The 17,568-nt window shown below is 39.2% G+C and overlaps 1 protein-coding gene across 1 annotated transcript in view; it reads right to left on the reverse strand.

Moving 5' to 3' along the window:
• Positions 1-17,568, reverse strand: part of SLC44A5 (solute carrier family 44 member 5) — a 103,129-nt gene that overhangs the window by 84,649 nt on the left and 912 nt on the right. Inside the window, exon 2 of the mRNA XM_065886383.1 lies at positions 13,156-13,229. Coding sequence (XP_065742455.1) covers positions 13,156-13,229 — 74 coding nt within the window. The remainder of the gene's footprint in view (positions 1-13,155; positions 13,230-17,568) is intronic.

Raw genomic sequence — 17,568 nt, forward strand, 5'->3', positions numbered from 1 at the left:
ATAGTCAAACTCCCATTCAATCATTCATACTGAATTGTCAGTCATCATATTCTTATTAAGTTAAATCATTCATTCATTCATTGGGCCTTACTATTGGCCAGTGCAGAGGGAAGATGGTTTCTGAAGAACGATAATGGATTCGCTTAAGCTTAACCAAGTCATGGCCTTAATTTTAGCTGCTGTTCAAGTTGTAGTCTCTCTGCTGGAACAAATCAAAGCAGCCTCTGCCAGCTTGCATGCAGCAATTGATCTAACGAAAGCTTTCTCCTTTCCCAGTAAGTATAAAACACCAGGAGCATTTGCTTTCACCTGGCAGGGATAGTGCTGCATCCTCACCATCTCCCCTTGAAGTTACTTGACCTCCTAGCTCTTTGTCACAATTTAGTCTGCAAGATTTTTTTTTTTTTTTTTGTGGTACGCGGGCCTCTCACTGTTGTGGCCTCTCCTGTTGCGGAGCACAGGCTCCGGACGCACAGGTCCAGCGGCCATGGCTCATGGGCCCAGCCGCTCCACGGCATGTGGAATCCTCCCGGACCGAGGCACGAACCCATGCCGCCTGCATCGGCAGGCGGACTCTCAACCACTGCGCCACCAGGGAAGCCCTAGTCTGCAAGATTTTAATATAATATCTTACCTCACAGGATACAACACAGATTCCTTACACTGATGGCATCATGCTGATAAGATCTGGAGAATATTGGATAGCATGTAACCTGGATGTCTTACAAAGACATACGTGTGCTAATGGATAGGAGATAAACCTCATGAAAATACAGAAGTCTTCCAGTAAGATCTGAGGGCCTGGTAGTGATATCTCCTCCAAAGTAAAATATAAGTTGCCGTACCTTGCATTTTCTGTTATTAAAAAAGAGGCACAGCATTTAATGGCTGCCCCAAGAAATAAAGTGCTTTTCAGATAATCCAGGTTACTGTACTAGCAGGTCTGCCACTAGGTCTATATGGCAAATGCCTATTGGAGGTTCTTATGGCTTTGGAGAAAATCCATATCCTTTCAGCAAATAAATGTTCTTCTTTTGAGAAGTACCTCCTGAACGTTGAATGATCACCTAATGACATGAGAAGTCCATCAGTGAACTGAATGTTATCTGATCCATCAAGCCTAAAGCTGGCTGTGCCCAATAGCACTCCCTTATTGAGTAGAAGTGGTGTATTCATACAACGCTTGAGGAGGTCATGAAGGCACAAGAAAGTTTCATAAGAAGATTGCTCACAATAATAGGGTGTTGACTCCTGAGGCGCGGCTTTAACACATACCTATGGCTCATGGAAATGTCCCTGTGATTATTTGACTAGGAAGCAAAAAAATCAAATCAGATTTACAGGTGGAGCATCTGTTGGCACAGATCAGGAGGCATTCTTCTGGTTATCTACTTTGACTGAAAGAAGAGATGAACTGAATCTGAAACGTGTATCTATTCATAGACAGAGGCCAATGATTTGGCCACGTTATCACAAGCTGGAAAAGAAAAAATATTAGACAACCAATGGCAAGGCAGTTTAAGAAATATTAGAAGTACTGACTTCCAAATGGACCCAGAATATGAAAATATTTATGTCTCATGTGGCTGCTTAGTAAAGACCCCTCTGTAGAGACAGCTTTCAATAACCAGATGGAAAAGTAATTGTTCAATGATTTTGTGAAAAAGTAATCATGACAATAGGGATGAAAATTATGCATGGGTTTTGGATAACATGGACTTTTATTCACAAAGGCTGACCAGGATCCCAACAATGCTTATGTGACAAATCTGTCAGCAGTGGATAACCAACACTGAGCTCAATCACCCAGAATAGCCATCCTTATGGAACAAAACACCTTATGCAAGATCCAGTTAAAGCACCACCTAGGAAGCAAGCCTTTCTGGTTGGGTTGCTGTTTTCTAGAATACAGCAAGATCCTAGCAGGAAATAGATGTTATAGTCACACAAGATAATTGCAGAGAGTTTAATAAAGAAATATTTACAAAGGTATGGGCAGAGTTAAGGAGAAGAATAGTTGGTTCAGAACCCAGAGGCTAGCTACAACAGGGAGTCATTTTTACCTCTAGGCCTGAAGGGGCAAAGGAGGAAGGAGTTCCCTAAATCCAGAGAGAGAAGCCAAATGGAAGGAGCTGACTGACTGGACTTGGGGCCTTAGGTAGAGAGGTGCAGTTAACCTGCAGTGACCTACGAGCAAGAGAATCAGAGGAATAAACTCCATAAAACCATTCTCTTACACTCCAATCTACTGTTGATACCTCCCACAGACCAAACTGGAAGCCAGGGGACAAGAGAGCCTGTGGATGTCATCATAAAAGCCAACTTCTCTAGGGAGAGAGCAGGGTGAAGAGTGGGGTAGAGAAGAGATCCAAGGGGTTAAATGAATAGTACCCAGCTCAGGGACTTCCCTGGTGGTCCGGTGGTTCAGACTTCGCCTTGCAATGCAGAGGGTGTGGGTTCGATCCCTGGTCAGGGAGCTAAGATCCCACATGCCTCATGGCCAAAAAAACCCAAAACATAAAGCAGAAGCAATATGGTAACAAATTCAATAAAGATTTTTTAAAAATGGTCCACGTCAAAAAAATCTTTAAAAAAAAAAGAAAGAAAAATACCCAGCCCATGTTCTGAACAAGTGACCAGCCTACTCACGGGGGAAACTTTAGATATATTCAGCAAGACATTCAGGAATTCATTAAAGACAAACAAAAAACTACCAGAGGTACAATGTTTTCAGACTCTTTTGTCAGAATTTACTGCCACATAGGACAGCAAAAGAAAAGAGCAAAATGACACACATTCTAAATTTCAGAGTCTGTAAAATGCAAGGGGTGAGAATAGGAAGTAAAAGATGGGACAAAGAGTATGTTTAAAGCATATTTGTAAATAATACATGGAATTGAAAGAAAATGGAAAAACTACCCAATAACTAAGAAATCAAATTAGGCTTTCCACAACACCTTTGTTTTTTTCTGTATTAGCAGGTCTGACTTTATGCTTGCTACATTAATATGCTTCTTTTTCTAGTTAATCTAAATAGATGTTAGTCTACTACTATTTACAATCTGTTCAAGGTTTTGATTCACATTGAAGTGGCTGGAAATAATGAAGACAAAAATTTATTTATCCTTTCCTTCATTCACTCTCCAGATGTTTTTTGAGTGCCTGCTATGTGTCAGCACCATGCTAAACTCTGGGTATATAAAGGTCCTTGTTCTCCTAGAGCCTACAGTCTACTGGGGGAAGTAGATCTTAATGAATTAATTGCACAGATGTGAAATTTCAATTCTGACAAGCACTACAAAGAAGCAATATGTGGTACAGAGAGAGGGATTCATAGAGGCAGATGATCAAATGAGGAAAGCCAGGTATGATGTCCCTGAGAGGTATGCGGGAGCTGAGATCTGAAAAATGAAGAGAGGCACAAAGAGGCTTCCAGCCGACGGACACCTGGACAAGGCCCCGTGAGGGGGAGGGACACGATGGGTACTGGGATGAAAAGGAGGCCAGTGGGTGCACACGTGGGCTGGAGCATGGTCCCAGATCTGGATGGAGAAGCAGTATCTTAGGTTATTTTATACAATGAACTACAGGGAGATTGTTTCAGCGTAACAAGATTGTCAGTGCCAGTTGTGCAATCCATAGCAGAGGCTCTGTTCAAGTGGGTCCTTCTCTTCCTATCAAATTTTCCTTGAAAAACTCAAGGTCACCACACATTCAGTATCATTCATCTTGGTGTTTACTTGCTTAATGTGGTTCTATAATTGGCAACCATTGCTTTATGTCAAGGAAGAGCTTTCATTGTTCCTAAAACCTGATGCAATTTATTATATCTGAAAATGCTACATGTAATCTTCATTATTAACATCTACTACTAAATACACTTTTTAGAAAGATCTATGAAATCCTTTGAGGTCTTCCTGGCCAAAAAAGCCCAAAGAATGAGATACTGTCTGACATAATTTTATTTACTCTATAGCACAAGCATTAACTGAAAGAAAAAACCAAATCTACTAATAGGTGTGGATTATCATAAAGAATATGGTCCTCTCTTTAGTGTGTACATAATAGAGGCTAATTTTGCAAACGGTTACTGAATGTAAACAATGACGCTGCAGCAAAGTGAACATGTACTCAGTCTCACAGAGCAAGACTGCAGCTACCAAATTATTCATGATTTTTGCTTGCAAAACAATACGTGCTTTTCACTCATGCCTCTGGTGCTGTTCTCTCTGTTTTAAGTCCAACTCTATGTGGAATTAGACGATGGAGGGAAAGGAGGGAGAGAAAGCATTAGGAGAGAGTATCATGGGGTTCTGATCTGCCCCCTCTCTCAGTATCCTTCATTACTTAAAGAATCCTCATTCGTCTTCTTTATTAAATAAAAGGCAGTATAGCATGGTGATTAAGAGCAGAGGCTCTAGAATAAAACTGCCTGGATTATACTGGTGAATAAAACCAAATGACAAAGTTACACAGTAATCAATACAAATCAGGATCAATCATCTTTTTCCCTTAATTTTCTTGCTATTTTAGAAATAACTATAAAAGACTAAGTGTAGCTGATGCATGTGTGTGTGTGTGTGTGTGAGAGAGAGAGAGAGAGAGAGAGAGAGACAGAGACAGAGACAGAGACAGAGACAGAGAGACAGAGAGAGAGACAGGGAGAAGAGAAAGATAAGAAGAGAAATTAATTGTGAAACACTCCTATTTGGGTAATTCATAGCAGATTAGCAAAGACTGATAAGCGATGGGTGAAAACTTTATTCAGGCAAATCTTCTTTTCACTCATATCAAGGAACTCATATCCTGTTACTGAAATAGCAGGAGCAAGTATTATTACCTAGTATTGTCTCTTATTTCCAAACATTTGCAAAGTATGTTCCTGTTGTGCTTTAGGGTTGAGTCAGAAGTTGCAGCCATTACAAAGCCCTCTGTCAAGGAGAAAATGTGATTAGACCAACTGCTTGCACTGACACTTAAAAATTAACTGCAAATCTGTTTGGGGCAGCTAAGGCATTCCCTAAACACTTGCTGGTTAGGAATGTCGGCTTTCAAATCGTTATTTTGTATCCCTTAAAGATACATTTTAACTGTTTTAATATGTGAGGAACAGGCCTGCCAAATTGTGCTTATGGCTTTTTAACACAAGCAATTTACAAATGCAATGAAGCAGATAATAGGACACATGATACAGAATTTGAAAATCTGTGTTGATGACACTGCTGCTGTAGAAACATTTTTGGAGCAGCCCTGTGTCCGGTTGCCTGGATAAGAAAAACGTTGTTTCTTATTTCACAGGGGGCCTCTTCCACCCAATGGTGAGTTTAGGGTCGTGTCCTTGAGCACAAATCAATCTCTCTCATGCTAACAATATTCTACTTGAAATCCTCTAGAATTCGTGCATTCAGCAAAATACAACAAACAGTAAAAATCTCACTCAGCATTAAAAAAAATCTGTTCCAGTAACAGTCAAAACTAAGAGTTTTCCTTTTAAAATGAAGGCTTCCATAGTAACGTATAAGTATGTACTTTTATTTGTAAACATTTATATATTCGTCAAGAATGCAAAAGGACATTTAATACTGGTTCTGGTTATTTATAAATACAATAAATTTTTCATTAAGAAAAGTTTACGAGAAAAAATTTTAAAATAATGGAACTGGAGTCATTTAAATTTCTTACCTTTTTATTGAAAAAAAATTTTTTTTTGCTAAAACAATGTCTCCAAGCTGTGGCCTGATAGGCAGGCTCATTTTAGTTCTGACGTAGACTAAAGGCACAGTGTGACTTCCTGTCACATTCACTCTCCATCACCAGTGTCCACTTACAATGAATAGTAGGATCATACCTTTAAGCTCAATACCAAGGGATGCCTGGTGAGGCATAACATAATTTTAAAAACTATATTTGTTTATTAGTAAGAGAGACTGTCCACTGCTTCTCTGTACAGACAGTATCAAAAAGTCATCTTGGAATTATCTTTGTTCTTCAAAAAGTCACTTGAGGGACCTCTCAGTTATGAAAATATGGTTCTCTCCCTTTCTAATATCCCTTGGGATGGGAAGACTAATTAGCTTTAAGAGAAGGAAGGGACGAGAACTAAATGTTTCTCCTTGAGATTTTAATTTAGGACAGAACAGACTGACCCTGAACTAGGTCTATAGGCCAAAAGGAATACAAATACCTTGAAGGCAGAGACTGGACTGTTGTCCTAGGCTTAAAAGAAGGGTCTAAGAGTAGGGGCTGCATTCTGATACTAGCCATTCTTTGAGGAGAAATGGCTGAGCATGGTATAAAGACTTAAAAAGCTATAGTCTTGGATCCTAGTGTAGGAAACCACTACAAGGGTGGAAGGATCCAGACAAGCAAGTCTCTAAGAAATGATACCAAATGGCACCAACCAAAACATCAGAGCTCCAGTAGACTACAAGGTCTTGCTCTCCAATGAGAAACTGGAAATAAGACTGCCCCCTCCCTTGACATTTCGGGGCAGTCCAGGTCAGGGTAAAGAATGATATGCTAGATGAGTATCATTCTTGCTATGAACGCAATGAATGGAAAAGTAGATGTGTGACTGTATTGCTACCCCCAGACAATGAACATGTACTTTAATACCAGAAATGATGTGGTCAAGCTGGACTACATCTGATTATTAATTCAGCTATTTTGTTTATTCTCCACCTCACTCCATGAAGGATTTAAGACTGAATTATGTAAACCTCCTCCTTTCTGTACTTGGTACTTTCAGTTCCGCTGTTTCCAGTCGACCCATGATGGCCCTCCTTTAATCCTTTGCACTGATCTATAAATTACTTGCACATCAAGGCCCTTTACTGATATGTTTTGCCTTGGTTCATTCTCTATTAGAGAAGCAATCGCTAACCTCACTAAATTCTAGAAACAGGGATGCAGACCCCACCTCTTGATGAAAGGAATGGCAAAGAGTTTGCAGTCATGTGTTAAAACTACTATAGTTCAGCCTGTGGCTGCAAACTTTTTACATTCCCTCCACAATCAAATATGCTTTTACTCTCCCAGGATCCCCAGAAGCCTCATCCAATTAAGGCATCAGGCTCAAGCTAAAGGTCTGAATCTCATCACCTAAGTCAGGTCCAGGGGTTGATGAAGCTCTTCAGGGCTGGTTCCTCTTGTAAGGATGGTGTCTTTAGCTAGATCATTGAATTCATTAGGTATATTTCCTAATTACCATTGGCAACAGTGTTGCCAAACCTTCACCACCGCATAACAAAATGTCCTTCCCTCCTGCTTCCAATTACATTTCCTCCCTTTCCTTCAAACTCTGGCCAACAACCCCTTCAAAATCCACCTGGCTTCTGAACACCACCTGGTCTCCAAAACCAATGCCCATATTTTAGGTTTTGTTAAGCTAGCATCCCACTTCCGGATATCAAGTTTTGTCCTGCTTATCTATTATTGCACCCCCAAACCCACTGGCTTAATACAACCATTTTATTTTGCTCATGACTTTGGGTGTTAGGAATTTGGGGAAGGCTTAGCTGAGCCCCTTGGGGCTCTCTCAAGCAGCCAGATGTTGAATGGGGCTTCAATCATCTGAAAACCCTCAGGGCTGACAGTAAACACTATCTATCCCTAGGAGCTCAGCCCAGCCTATTGACTAGGACCCCTATACGGGGCTTCTCCATGTTGCTTGGGTTTCTCACAGGATAGTGACAGAGTTCTAGGCTTGTTTGCATAAATTTACTTTCTTGTTAACTTCCTATCTTCTCAACTAACAGGAATAATTATTCCGGAGGAAGATTAATAAACAAAACCAAAAACAAACTTCAGACCCTAACTGTAAGTGCTTCCTGTGTAAATACAACAATGAAATAACTAACTCTCTCAATTGGAAATCCATTTGAAAAAAAAAAGAAAGAAAAAATTATTGAATGTTAAAATTGCGCTATTGTATACATAATGTTAGCACAAGGACAGCAAGAACAATTTGCATAATAAATATTCCTATTCTTTTTTTCTAGTTAGCACAATTGAATAGCACCCATCAGTGAAGTAGCACAAAAGAGGGCTATTACCATAAATGTTTGACCTTTCAAGGAGATTTGATACTGTCTACCCAGACTCCACTTCACCCACTTGAACGGAGGTTCTGCCTTTCATCAGTTGAATGTCAAGTGCCTTTGTTGCATCCAAGTGTTACCCTAGCTGGCCATATTCTACATAAAGGGCAAAGAACAGTTTTTTTCTTGGAAGAATTTGTAAGAAACATGGCTCTTTCATGGGAGCACTTCTTATGAAAAGAACATGGATGAAAGTAACCCTAAGAAGGTCCTGATCTAACAAAATGGCAAAAGATGCAAAACTACTTACAACACATCAGTAAAACTGACTTAGCTTCATCTTTCCTCAGGTGAAGGTACACATTCTTTCATTTAAAAAAATTCTTAACACTCCTACTAACCTCTGCCAAGCGTTTTCCTTCATTCTTCTTTTAGTCCAGCATTGTAAGAGTTAAGTTTATCTTAGAAACAGGCAAGTATGGCTATTTGTAGTTCAGGGATGAGAAATATACATATATTAAATTTTGTGAGTCGCTCATTTTAATCAGTGGCATAAGGATTAATTTAGAGGAAACACTAAATTAATCCAATATTACACACAGTTTTTCATTGAGGAATCTTTATCTTCCAATTTCCTTATGTGAATTAAGGCATTTACAAACTGAATCTGGAGATCGTGAACAAAAAGGGAAATTTCTCATCTTGCTCCAGAGGGAATGACAGTACACACTCCCGTTCCTTCTACCGTGCTGACAAGGGAGAGAGTTGTAGTGGCTTTCCCAGCTCTAGATAAGGACAGAAGGCATTTCTCTATGGATTACAAGAGACTGGCTCTGAGATACAGAGGAGAGACTTACTCAATTATGCCATAACGCCTCCTAAGGGAAAGATTTTGGTCACAATAAGAGATCCTTATGAAGTCCCTCTGTGCATTCAAACTTTAATAACCAAAATTATGGGTTGCTATAGGAACAAAATAGTAAATTACATTTAAAAGCAATTTATTAAAATTCAGAACAGCTAGATTATACAATGGTAGCAAATGAAGTACTGCCTCTTACTCTTATGTAGCATTATTGGCACAGTTGGATATTATTTCATTTACTCCTCATAACAGCCCTGCAAAGTAGGTAGTGTTTCCATATTTCTACAGGTGAGAAAACTACTGAGATTTAGAAAGTAGCTCAAGTCCACCAAGTAATATGGGGAAACCCTAGATCTGCTTGACTCCAAATCTTTTTTTCTCTCATGCAACATATTTCCACTCGATGACAAAAAGTAAAAACAAAACAATTACAGAGACAGACATGTGTCCCAAAGTTGGAGAAGCTAAAATTCTATTAGTTGTATAAGAAAATTCACTGTATTATAATATTCAATTTATATATTTATGTATTGTGCTACTAATGCATTAATGTTTAGAAGTTCAAATACACTGAAGAAATAAAAAAGGAATCTTCTGAAGACCTAAGAGCACATTATTTGGTTTTGTGGTTTATACTCCTTTATTCTTCTCTCCTTCCCTATCTTCCTGCCTTACTTTTTTGAATTCTCCATTTATGTGTAGTTTTCACCTGGTATTACTCAGATGATATTTTGGAAATTACTTTCAATTGCTGTTCTCAAAGTATTTCTCTTTACTGGAAGATAAAACCGAAGACCAGAGAAAAGTATTTTCCATTGTTCTCTAGGTAGGCACTGCCTTCTTTCTGCTGATACAATCTATCCACATTAACTCTAGGCATTAATTATTGTTACTAGAAGCTATTATCTGACTTTTACACTCCCCCCCACCAATAATAATAAAGTTTCCTAAGTCAGCGTCTAAGGGATAGGACTTAAGTCTCTGGGGATAATGTAATACATTCATATGCAATGGTGAAATCTTTCTACAGAAAATATTCACACCAGTTCCTTTGGTAGTTTTTTCTTAAATTGAAGTAGAGCTGATTTACAAATCTCTATTTTATTTATTTCCTCTCTGTTCTTTAATATTTCCTTCCTTCTGCTGACTTTGGGTTTTGTTTGTTCTTCTTTTTCTAATTCCTTTAGGTGGCAGTTTAGGCTGTTTATTTGAGATTTTTCTTATTTCTTAAGGAACACCTGTAACTGTTTATTATAGCTATAGTTGCTTTAGAATTTTCTGTCTTTTAGTCTTTAAGTGGTTGATCATCAGCCCTTATTATATATTTGCATTTCCTAGTGAGATTTTCCCTTTTAGATTCTTACTTCTTTTCCACTTAGATAAGACCCTTTAACATTTCCTCTATTCAAAATGATAATCTTGCTGGGTAGGGTATTGTAGGTTGCAGGGTTTTCCCTTCAGCACTTTTAATATATCATGCCACTCTCTTCTGGCCTGAAAACTTTCTGCAGAGAAATCAGCTGATAGCCTTACAGGGATTCCCTTGTATATGACTCCTTGTTTTCTCTTGCTGCCTTTAGAATTCTCTTTAGCTTTGACTTTTGCCATTTTAATTATGTATGTCTTGCTGTGGGTATTTTTTGGGTTCATCATGTTTGGGACTGTCTGTGCTTCCTGTACCTGGATGTCTATTTCCTTCTTCAGGTTTGGGAAGTTTTCAACCATAATTTCATCAAATACATTTTCAATCCCCTTCTCTCTTCTTCTGGGACTCCTATAATGTGAAGGTTCATATGCTTAATGCTATCTCAGAGATCTCTTAAACTGTTTCAAGTTTTTATTTATTTATTTATTTTGCTGTTCTGATTCAGTGATTCCCGTTATTCTATCTTTCACATCACATGTACATTCTTCTGGATCACTCAGTCTGCTCTTCATTCCTTCTAGTGTGTTTATTTCAGCTATTGAATTCTTCATTTATGATTGGGTCTTTTTTGTATTTTATAGTTCCTTGTTAAATTTTTTACTGTATACATCTATTTTTTTCCCTAATTCAGTAAACATTTTAATTACTAATGCTTTGAATTCTTTATCTGGTAAATTGTTTATTTCTATTTCATTATTTTTTTCAGAGTGTTTCTTTTGCTCTTTTAATTGACAGCAGTTCCTCTGCTTTTTCATTTTGCTTAACTTTCTCTGCCTCTATGAATTTAGGTGAAACAGTTACCTATTGTTGCTTGAAGGGTTGTTCTTAGGCGGGGCCATTCCTGTACAGGTGCGGTGTGTCCACTGCCTTTGGTGGGAGAACTGGATTTGATATGGATCCAAGTCACATCTTTCCTCAGGGTTTGCTGGCAGCTATCACCTTGGTAGGGGGTGGGGCTAGAGATGGAGAGGCTAGAGCTGGAACCCAGTGTGAGTCAGGGCTTCCTTTCTGCTCAGTGGCTGTCACTGCCCTATCAGGGGTAGGGTCTGAGACCAAGTTGCTGGAGCAGAAGTCCTGAGGGTCGGGCTCAAGCTGGCTCTGTTCCCCTTAAGTGTGTGTTTTCCCCTTTCTCTGAACTGGCACTTTTGCCCCAGAGTGGGGGAGTGCTGAAGCAAGTGGGGCATGTGAGGGCTCCCTGCTCCTGTTGTCTGCAGACAGAGGTCCAAGCTGTCTCTAATGCACTGCCTGTGCAGGCACGCACAACCGTGCACAACTGTTTTCCTTGTTCCGCTCAGACGCAGACTCAGGTGCAAGTCCCCTTTGTTCCTCACAGCAGGTCACTGTCCTCAGCCTCCACCACCCCCGCCCTGTTGTTGAGCCATATCACTGGGCAGGTGAGGCCTATGTGGACACTTGGCCTGTGATCAGGGGGTAAGCTGTGGTGGAGCAGCTGCTGTCAGAGGTCGGGGCTACTTCAGATGCACTGCTTGAGTAAGCTCAACAGTGGCTGCCACCACCCCACCCAGGCCATGCCCAGGGACTAGCTCATCTCTGCATCCCACAGTCGAGTCTTCTCCCCAGTCATGGCTGCCCCAGATCCAGTGTTGCTCTGTGACATGGAATGAGCAGAATCAGAGCCTTTGCTTGGCTTGGGTGTGTGCCAAGGCAGTTATGGGAAACTCAGCAGCCACTAGAGCAGACCACTCACCACCCTGCCTCAGGGCAAGACAGCACATGAGTGTTCCTCACAACTGGAGTCCACGCTTCCCACAGCCCCCTGTTAGACCCAGCAGTCCTCCAACCAGCTAAGAGGGCTCGTCTCCTCTGTATAGGACCCCAGGACTGGGGCACCCAATCTGTGGCTCTCACTGCTTACTCCCCAGGGTCAGTGTCCAACTGTGTGATCTTTCTTGCCCTCTGAAGTCCCCTCCCAGGAGCACAGGTCCTGATCTGATTGCTTTTTTTTTTCCCCTTCCTACCCAATTATGTGTGTATCATTCTTACAGCCTTGGAGTCTTTCTGTCAGTTTCCAGTTAGTTTTCAGTGAGAGTTGTTCCACATGTAGATGTATGTTTGATGTGTTTGTGGAGGGAGGTGAGCTCCATGTCCTCTTACTCTGCCATCTTGATTGATTCCCTTTGGTAGTTTTTAAAACAACCCAAATAAAGACCATCTATATTTGCCCTCTTTATTTTCACTTCCATAGAAAAATCTTTAATCTAACAATGAACAACAGGATATCTCTTTCTGGTAGGCGAAGACAATAGGATTTCCTATATGTTAATGAACTATTTGGTGAAATTCTTACTTCTTCTTAATTTACTCATAAAAAGAAAAGGTTATGTATTACTTAAACTTATCTAGGCCCTAGTTCTTATTAGTAAATAGCAACATGAACTTTATTAGCTGCTTAATAAAATTTCAAAAGTAAAAATGATTAAAAAGCAACCATAAGGTTTTTTTGTTCTTCTGTATAATTGTATTTACCTAAGTAATTTAGGCTTGCCTTTGGATAAACTGCTTTGTGTTCATTTTTCATTGCATCTGCTACCCAGTGAGTCCTGGTGAGGTACATTCCCTCCAGAAAATATAATAATTGATAATAAGAAGGATCTTGGAAGAAAATGATTAATGTTAAAAATGTGACATTGTGGGAGGGAGGGAGACGCAAGAGGGAAGATATATGGGAACATATGTATATGTATAGCTGATTCACTTTGTTATAAAGCAGAAACTAACACACCATTGTAAAAAAAAAAAAGTGACATTGACTTAGTTATTTAATTAGCAAATGTTAAATATCTTCTATACCTGTATTTACTCACCCACAAGTCCTAAAAGAATGTAGGCAATAATGAACAGTATGAAGATCATGCAGCACAGTACATCTGTACAACTCCTAAAAACAAAAGGAACAAAGAATTAAAAGCGTCCTGAGAAGATTCACATAGCATCCGTTTTCCTCTCTCTTATGGACTTAATGTGTCTCCCCCCATTCCCTATGTTGAAATCTAACCCCCAAGGTGATGGTATTAGAAGGTGTGTGTTGGGGGAGAATTAAAAGGGGTACAAAATAACTTATTGTTCACTGCAAAAAAATATAAGAAGGGAGAAAAAGACAATAACAACAGTGATATGCCATTTTATACCTAATAATTCTGAAAGGTAAATCGGATGCATTTCTGCAATCAAAGACTTTAGCAGCAGGGAGTGGTTATAGTTCCATGATTAAAGAAGTTTCCCCAGAGCTGTTAATATTTATTTTCTTGATTCTTTATTTGTAAAATGTTTTCAGAGGTTAGAGTATACCAACATCAAGAAACTTTTTTATTTGAAATTGTAATTTAAGCGATTTGATTTTCTTCATGCTTCCCAATACATGGTATAATAAAACAAATTAGCCGTTTCCATTCCTCTCTCTCTCCATTATCGTTCTACATGCACAATTAAAGGGTACTATTATTAAATAAAGGATTGACTGCATAAGCTTTCTATGAGGAATGGAGTTGCAATTATTTGAACAACAATGTCTATAATGCATTAAAAAATGAAATGCGTCTAAATGGTAATTTTCCAGCTATTCTGAAAGCTGGATATCGTGAAATGAGGTTTAGAGAAAATTTAGCTCATAGAGACTTGGTTATTTTCTAAGGGATCACAAGTCAAACCAGTATCCAGTAGGATACTCAGGCTTTCAACTAAAGTATTTCCTATTTCTAATATTAAATTTTGTTCAGCTCCTAAGTGGTCTAGAAGGTCAAAACTATATCTTGAAAGTATGAAACAATACAATCATTCTTTCTTGAAACTTAATGAAGAATCTATTAGTAAAGAAAAAGATGGACCTATTTGACAGGATTAAAAGATGTGCATGAGAATTTTCATAGCAAAAACTTCTTGTTCTAGAGGGCATATGGATATGTTCCAGTCTTTTACCACAAGCAGGCAGAAGTTACATTCTATTTTTAGTGGTGGTAGTAATAATAATAACGAATGATAATTGTACAGTAACAGACACAGTAATACCTTACACATTGATAAATCCCTGTTTTACCTTTACTGCTCTCACATACATAACTTTGGTTTTTAGGGGTAATGAGGTAAGCTGACTTATGTAAGGTCCATGAGAGAGAGGTAGTTACAGAGGCAGACAAATATCTACGTCTCTGCTGCCTAACCTTTTTCATTTAGTGGTTATTCTAATAAGATTACAACTTTCTAGAAAGACTCTAAGTAGCCGTATCTAAAACTCCACACACATCCTTATTACTCTACCTCACAATAGGAAATGGATCCACCATAAGGAAAGCTAATCACAGTCAATTCAGAAACAAACTGTCACTTGTTTAAGTCTAATTTCAACCCAGGAATTTCAAATTTCATTGGGACTGAAGAATTACGAGAATAATAAAAAGAGAAGAAAACAGGCACTCTAGTTTTCTTTGGTTAACAACCACTGAAGGGCTTCCCTGGTGGCGCAGTGGTTGAGAGTCCGCCTGCCAATGCAGAGGACGCGGGTTCGTGCCCCGGTCTGGGAAGATCCCACGTGCCGTGGAGCGGGTGGGCCCGTGAGCCATGGCCGCTGAGCCTGCGCGTCCGGAGCCTGCGCTCCACAATGGGAGAGAGGCCACAACAGTGGGAGGCCCGCGTACCGCAAAAAACAAAAAACAAAAAACAGCCATTGAAGGCAAAACCTGGTGGGGGTGAGGAGAGGATCTGGCTCGTGTGCATTCTGACACATCCTACTCAAGATCAGGTTCTCATCCTGTCAGGGCAGTTGCTGAATAGCCTGATACCTAATAACGAATGCCTGCAGGTGAGGAACTAAAGGAGAGAAAACTAGAACAGTGGTATGTTTTTACTAGAAATCTTGAAGCTGTCAAAGCCCTGTGGGTAATGGTAACTACCAAGGAGACAGGGATGTAACCAGAAGCCCCAGCCAGGCTGGCCAGCATCCTGTAATATTATATCTATAATATGTTTATATCTACATAGTTACATTGTATATAATACATACTATAATGCATGTTTATAATGACAATATCATATAGTATTATAATGTTTTCTCTTCATATTATGTAGTAAGCACAGAGAGAAGTAAACATACTAGAAAGATGAATAAAAGAAACTTAAAAACAGAGCACAAGGAAAGAAGCAGAAACACCCCCCCCCAAAATTTCTAAAAAGTAAAACCCACACTCCTCGGCTACTGGCCCTAATGAATGGCATCAGTCAGGGTTTGGTTCCATGTGGGGTTTTACATTATGATTTCTCTTTCTTTTTGGTGCCAAGGACACACTACAGCCCCAAGGGCTACTGTGTACCCACACAACCTCTCTCTACCCCTTCCCCCAGCAGTCTCTCACCACAGTGGGACAGCATTTCTCAGTAATTCACACCTTGACATGTTTGGGGATTCTATTCTGGGACTAGGAAGGATAACGAATTCAAGTCCACTTTGCTTTTCTGGAACTCTGCTTTAGAGAAATAGAAGCCGATACCCCATGGCCAGACTGGTTAATTTCATTTTATTTAAGCATGGAAAAATGTTGAACAAAGTGAAAATTATGGAAAATTCAAGAGTTTCAAAACATAGGAAAGCTTTTCTAGATGAAACATTCTTATTTCTGAAATTTTTCCTATAGTGATTTGATTCCCTTTGCTGTTTAAAATTTTTCTTTTAAAAATAGGTGTGTGTGTGTGTGTGTGTGTGTGTGTGTGTGCTTTCAGATAATTACAGTTATCTGTCATTTTTTTCCCCAGTAACTCATCTATTTCTGTCCATTTCCTCAGATACATTCCCTACTGGAAAAAAATCACTGCTTAGAAAGTTATTGGGAAATTGAATATGAAGAAAATATAAAATATAGCTTGGCCACCATTTTGGGAGTCAGGAACACAGCAGAAGCTTAATTCAAATTTTAGAAGTTATAGCACATCATCATTGTTTCTTTCTTTGATTTCAAGGTATCTTTACAATCCCAAGTATTCTGTAGAAAATGAGCTATTTTTTAAAAACCAAGTACTTAATTTGGATAATTTTGAATACTCTTAAGATAGCTATTGAGGTAACTGGGTGATACAAGCTCATGGTTTAAAATCATTCTTAATCATGTTCTAGCTAGCGGCCTGTCATAGCTGTACATTTTCCTCAGTTGGGTTCATTTTCACTTTTATAGTAAGAACCACTATAAGAACCACTGTACTAACCTAAAAATGAGTTGCATGCCACTGAGTTCTAGAAAGAAGATTAAATATACCTGAACCCTCTCCCCTACCCTCCCTCCAAATCAAAGTCCAATTTTTTCAAAACAAGCTGCTTACACCCACGTTATAAGAAAGTTATTCAAATTTTTATTCAGACTAAGCTGTCCTGGCATAAAAGTATTTTCAAAAGTTAAACTAGAAGTACCATTGCTATCTTATATCTATTTTTCCAAATTGCAATAAGAATAGGATCCCAATTATATAATCATTTGCAGATTTCCCTTTCCTTCCTATCTCTAACCCACAAGTACAGAATGCCTACAGTCACCTCAACTTGAAGCCTTGGGAGTTTCCTTTGACTTTCCCTTTTTCGTTGCTTATCTTTCATATTCAGTTGATAAGTTCTCTTGATTCCTTCTCTCTGATGTGTCTTTCATCCACCCCTTCCTTTCTATTCCTGCTGCCTGGACTTGGTCCACATTCTCTTAACCACTCTTCAAACTATTACTGTGGTCCCTTAATTGGGCTCCTGCATGTAGTCCCTGCCTGATCCAAATCATTCTGCACATCACTGATATCACTGATAGGGGACAATGTCACTTTATTATTTAAAAATTGCAGTGCTTCTCCACCACCTGTTCAATAATTTCTAAATGCCTTAGCTTTATGTTTAAGAACCTACAGATTTAATCCTAGTTCAAGCCCCAGACTACCTTTCTAGCTTTTCTGCCTCTATTCATCTCAATGTGCTTCAACCAACTTGGACTTTTTCACTTATTGAATACACCATGAAATCTCCCTTGACCACACTCAGAGCTCTCTGCTCATGGTCCTTTTAGACTCATCCTCCTGGGACATCATATGTCCCAATTTGTATGAAACAGCCAGGGTTTACACCTATTATCCCGGAGTAACAATTAGCAATATTCCCTATTACTATGAAAAGTGCCCCAGTATGGATCTCAACCCCATCTACTAAAATCCCATTCTTCATATGGTCGGATTCCCTTCCTCTTCTAGGGCTGAATAAC

Source organism: Phocoena phocoena, chromosome 1 (genome assembly GCF_963924675.1).
Source record: "Phocoena phocoena chromosome 1, mPhoPho1.1, whole genome shotgun sequence".
Lineage (NCBI taxonomy): Eukaryota > Metazoa > Chordata > Mammalia > Artiodactyla > Phocoenidae > Phocoena > Phocoena phocoena.